The 5,504-nt window shown below is 49.0% G+C and overlaps 1 protein-coding gene across 1 annotated transcript; it reads left to right on the top strand.

The window, feature by feature from the left end:
* Positions 1–2,678: 2,678 nt before the first annotated feature.
* Positions 2,679–5,152, top strand: LOC106904042 (uncharacterized). The gene has a single exon (XM_014968150.2). It carries the CDS (start codon positions 3,219–3,221, stop codon positions 4,329–4,331), a length of 1,113 nt encoding a protein of 370 aa, XP_014823636.2. The 5' UTR covers positions 2,679–3,218; the 3' UTR covers positions 4,332–5,152.
* Positions 5,153–5,504: the final 352 nt, after the last annotated feature.

Genomic DNA, 5,504 nt, shown 5'->3' with positions numbered 1-5,504 from the left:
TTATTATGCACAGCAGATTTTCTAAACATTTTATGGATTACAAAGTGCAAACGGTCATTCTCTGAATGTTCAGCATTAAGTGGTCACAGGTAGTGAAATCAAAAGCCATTTCAATGTAAAACACCCTAACAGACAGTTGCATGTTAACGTAGGACCTTCTTTATGTCAGCTGATCGATTCCTGCTTCCACTGAACTTGTGAGTTTGTGGATCGTTTCTGAATGTCTGCAGGAGTCAGAAAACCTTCCAGAGCCGCTGATTGATCTGAGCTGCATCCCAGCCTCAGGTCTTCTGCTGGAGGAAACTCCAGAGGTTCTCAATAGGTCAGAGGTCAGAGGAGGATGGTGACCGCACCATGAGTTTTATGCACATAGCAGCCATCATCTGTTAATTCCCGTTCATCCCAGTTCATCCCAGTTCATCCCAGTTAAACTATCAAACCCGAGAGCTCAGACGCTCTTGTGGGAAAGCAGATCACCTGTGGAAGAGAACCGGTCTGGTTGTCCACTGGGAACATTTCAAAGAGCTCCTTGAGTCTCATAACAAGGCAGTTGGTGATGCCGGATCATCTTATTTTAGGAATATTATTCACCAGAACAAAAATAATCCATTTAATACCATCAGCAGTATTGTTTCTCTAACAGCGCATCATGTTTCATTGACCTCAAAGTCGGCTGTAACATGTTCCTCAGTTTTTCATAAAGAAGGTGATGGACCTGAGACCAGCACATCTCCTCTGCTTCTCTCAGTGTTCGGATTTATTTTCTTCTTTTGCTCCAGTTGCATCAACTGACCCAATTTCACTAATTGGTGAAATTAAACTTTCTTCTTTTTATGGAAATATTCCCCCCTCGCTGCTTGTCCAGGCTCTAACTGCCACCGCTCCAACAGTTTTGTCAATAATTAGCAGCTCCTTGATCAAGGGTCCGTCCCACCATGTTTTAAAGAAGTGGCCCCTCTTCTAAAGGAACCTAATCCTGACCCTGCTCTCCTCTCCAAGCTTCCCTTTCTCAGTAAATTACTTTAAAAAGTTGTAGAAACGCGACTCAGATCCTGGTTTAGTGAGTCTCAGATGTCGGATCCTCCAGTCTGGCTTTCTAAACACCTTTCCACTGAACCTGCTTCAGTGAGAGTCCATAACGACCTGTTGGTGGCGCTGATGAGGGAAATGCTCGGTGCTGGTTTCACCAGATCTCTGTCCACCAGGTCCTGGCTGGTGTCTCTGTCTCAGCTCATATTTATCAGGACGTTCTGCGGTTAGACGGACAGGTTCTCGTCTGACTCTGCCCCCTTAACTTGTGGGGTCCAACAAGGCTCCGTTTTGGGTCCACTTTGGTTTTATTTGTATATTATTCCACTTGCTGGCATTATTCAGTCCTTTTCAGATATGTCTGATCACATTTACGCCGATGACATTGTCGTATTTTCATTTATACTCCATCAGCTGGACGGGTTGGACATGTTGGACGTCCTCATCTTTGTCCTGCTCAGTGACCGTCTCTCCAGTAACTCTCTGGTTTTAAACTCCAGTAAGACACAAACTGGTTCTGCTCCCAGTCAGCTGCCACACAGTATCAGGCTGTGAAGTCAAAGGTCAAATCTCAGGGTCTCGTTTGACTCGTCATCAGGCTGCGACTCACATTGAGGCTGTTTCTGTTTCATTTAAGGTTCATTTGGATTAAAGTTCTTGTTCTGATACGCAGAGCGTCAGGTTTCTGGTTATCTGTCAGGTTCCTGGTTATCTGTCAGGTTGCTGGTTATCTATCAGGTACCTGGTTATCTATCAGGTTCCTGGTTATCTGTCAGGTTCCTGGTTATCTGTCAGGTTGCTGGTTATCTATCAGGTACCTGGTTATCTGTCAGGTTCCTGGTTATCTATCAGGTTCCTGGTTATCTGTCAGGTTGCTGGTTATCTGTCAGGTTCCTGGTTATCAGGTACCTGGTTATCTGTCAGGTTCCTGGTTATCTGTCAGGTTGCTGGTTATCTGTCAGGTTCCTGGTTATCTGTCAGGTTCCTGGTTATCTGTCAGGTTCCTGGTTATCTGTCAGGTTCCTGGTTATCAGGTACCTGGTTATCTGTCAGGTTCCTGGTTATCTGTCAGGTTCCTGGTTATCTATCAGGTACCTGGTTATCTGTCAGGTTCCTGGTTATCTGTCAGGTTCCTGGTTATCTGTCAGGTTGCTGGTTATCTATCAGGTACCTGGTTATCTGTCAGGTTCCTGGTTATCTATCAGGTACCTGGTTATCTGTCAGGTTCCTGGTTATCTGTCAGGTTCCTGGTTATCTATCAGGTACCTGGTTATCTGTCAGGTTCCTGGTTATCTGTCAGGTTGCTGGTTATCTATCAGGTACCTGGTTATCTGTCAGGTTCCTGGTTATCTATCAGGTACCTGGTTATCTGTCAGGTTCCTGGTTATCTGTCAGGTTGCTGGTTATCTATCAGGTACCTGGTTATCTGTCAGGTTCCTGGTTATCTGTCAGGTTCCTGGTTATCAGGTACCTGGTTATCTGTCAGGTTCCTGGTTATCTGTCAGGTTGCTGGTTATCTATCAGGTACCTGGTTATCTGTCAGGTTCCTGGTTATCTGTCAGGTTGCTGGTTATCTGTCAGGTACCTGGTTATCTGTCAGGTTCCTGGTTATCTGTCAGGTTCCTGGTTATCTGTCAGGTTGCTGGTTATCTGTCAGGTACCTGGTTATCTGTCAGGCTGCTGGTTATCTGTCAGGCTGCTGGTTATCTGTCAGGCTGCTGGTTATGTGTCAGGTTGCTGGTTATCTGTCAGGCTGCTGGTTATCTGTCAGGTTCCTGGTTATCTGTCAGGCTGCTGGTTATGTGTCAGGCTGCTGGTTATCTGTCAGGTTCCTGGTTATGTGTCAGGCTGCTGGTTATCTGTCAGGTTCCTGGTTATGTGTCAGGCTGCTGGTTATGTGTCAGGTTGCTGGTTATCTGTCAGGCTGCTGGTTATGTGTCAGGTTGCTGGTTATCTGTCAGGTTTTAACTTAACTCTCTGCTTCGTTCTCAGACTCTGTATCTCCTGGTTCCTCCATGGACACAGTTAAACGTTCTGCTGGTTCTGTTCAGCCCAGCTGTGACCTGATCCCTGAACAGAGTGGGAGTGTTTGTTTTAGCCGTGCTGGTTCCGATCCGGGTCTCTGCCTTTGACTTCCTTCCTGCTCTCTGGGCCCCCGGGACCGGCTGGGGCCTGGGTTTCCGGAGCGGATGCCTCAGGCGGGTCGAGGCTCAGAACCTCGCTGGCCGGCTCCTAGAATGGCTGCTCTGCTGTGGGCTCTACTGCTGCTGGTTCTGGAGGCCGGGCCGGGCCAGCAGCAGGCCTGCCTGCCGCTGTGTTCTGAAGGCCGCTGCCTGACGGTGAACTGGGCCGGACTGGACTTTGATTCGGCGGCAGTGGCGTGCCGCAGGCGGGGCGGGGAGCTGCTGACGCTGCAGGCTCAGAGCAGCCACCAGCTGTTGGCCCGGCTGGCTCCGGTTCTGTCCGGTAGCTTCTGGATGGGACTGCGACTGCCGGCCGGGTCCTGCAGCGACCCGGGAGAACCGCTCAGAGGATACCGCTGGACCTCCAGCTCCGCCAACGAGACCTTCAACTCGTCCTGGGTCCAGTGGGCGGCCGGCGCTGCAGTCTGCTCGCCCAGCTGCGTGGCGCTGGCCCAGTACCAGGTCTGGACGGAGCGGCCATGTTCAGACAGACCCGATGGGTTTCTGTGCAGAACCATGGACAGCAATGCATGCTGGGAGCAGGAGCACTTCTTCAACGACCCTATCCGGTGCGACGACGCCCCCTGCCAGCAGCAGTGTGCGGACGCCGAGGGCGGGGTCAGATGCTCCTGTTTCCATGGTTACGTCCCGGACAGCGGCGACCCGCACCGCTGCCGGCTGCACTGCGCCCAGCAGAGCTGTCCGGCCGTGTGTGCGGCGGGGGCGTGCCGCTGCGCGGACGGCTTCCTGCTGGAGGGGCAGCAGTGTGTGGACATCGACGAGTGCCACATGGGGCAGTGCGACCAGAGCTGCCTCAACACCTTCGGCAGCTTCCTGTGCTCCTGCCGCCGAGGCTTCCTGCTGACGGGACAGGTGCGGTGCGTCGCCGTGGCAGCAGGCGAGGTCGTGACCCCGGCAGATCGTGACAGCACCCTGAGGGCTGCCTCGGCTCCGTCAGGGCCTTTCCTCTGGGTCTGGGTGGGGGCCGCCGTGGTTCTGGTGGCGGCCGTGTTTCTGCTCAGAGTTTACGTTGTTCGGCGTCAGAAACGCAGAGAGCGAAGCTCCGACCAGCAGCCGGCCGCTCCCGCTCACCCCCGGGCCCCTGAACCACAGGTTTAAGCTGTGGAGGACAGAACCTGGCAGTCGGCGTTAAAATGGCCGCCTTCTCTCCATGTAGAATTAAGTTTGTAACTTTTCTAAAAATGATTTTTAACTTTTTTTAAACTGTTGCCATAGTTACTGTTAACAGATTGTAAGGAGACAGATCATCTGAAACGTCAATCTCCTCCAAAAACAGCCAATCAGAGCCAGGAGACGGGGCTTAGTGCTGCTAATTACCACCATGTACTTGCCGCTAAATGTGCTAAGTTGGTCATCGTCAGTTGCTATGCTAACTAGCCTTAGCATTCATGACAGCCTATGCTAGCTGCAGTGTAGCAGAGAGCGGGGGGAGATGAGCAGCACCACAGCAGCGCTAAGTCTGGCTGCACCAATTGCAGTTTTCTGGCCGATCACCGATCTATTAAAAATCTTGACCTGCCAATTGTGATTTTGGCCCATACCAATATTTTTTGTCTAAAATGTTGCTAAAATTACGGAAATGGGCACGGATAAATTGGGGCATCCCTAGCGCTAAGACCCGCCTCCTGGCTCTGATTGGTTGTTTGGAGTTAGCTCAAATATGTAGAAAATATTTTTATAAAAGTTATAAACTGCAGCTTGAATACAATTTTAGAAAAATCTTTTAGAGGAAATGTGTAGAAATCTCCAGATATTTAGATTGAGAAATAATGAAATCTTGATGGCACAGAGACTTGAAATGAACATTCATGCTAATGACTCAATGCTGCAAAATTATCAGATTCCTAAAGTAATCATAAGTAAATTTTATTTTATATTTTCTAATTTTACTGGGATTATAAATGTGCATTTACCTCAAACTGTAACTGTTTGTTTTTATTGTGTAAAGCTTTTACACAAAGTCTTGCTGTTTTTGTTCAGCTTGCCTTCCTGTGTTGGAAACGATTTTATTTCTGATTGCCACACAGAGCCACGTTGGAGTTTGTTCAAACATTCTTTCTAACCTGAGGGGGAAAATGTTTTGTTGACCCTCAAACGTTTCAGCTTCAAAACATTTTTGTGTTCCACGTGTTTTTTTTTCAGTTCAGTTTAAATTCACATTTTTTCCGTTTCAAAGAAGAAAAAAACTACCTGGCCCTAATTTATCTCCATACGTGTGTCTTAGCAAGCAGAACCGAGTTCTGTTCAGGTCCAGAACAGTAACTAACATTT

The sequence above is a fragment of the Poecilia mexicana genome, unplaced genomic scaffold (genome assembly GCF_051168715.1).
Source record: "Poecilia mexicana isolate PSO_F unplaced genomic scaffold, ASM5116871v1 scaffold_23, whole genome shotgun sequence".
Classification (NCBI taxonomy): domain Eukaryota; kingdom Metazoa; phylum Chordata; class Actinopteri; order Cyprinodontiformes; family Poeciliidae; genus Poecilia; species Poecilia mexicana.
Note: the sequence above shows the minus strand (reverse complement) of the source record. Positions and strands in the feature narration are given on the sequence as shown.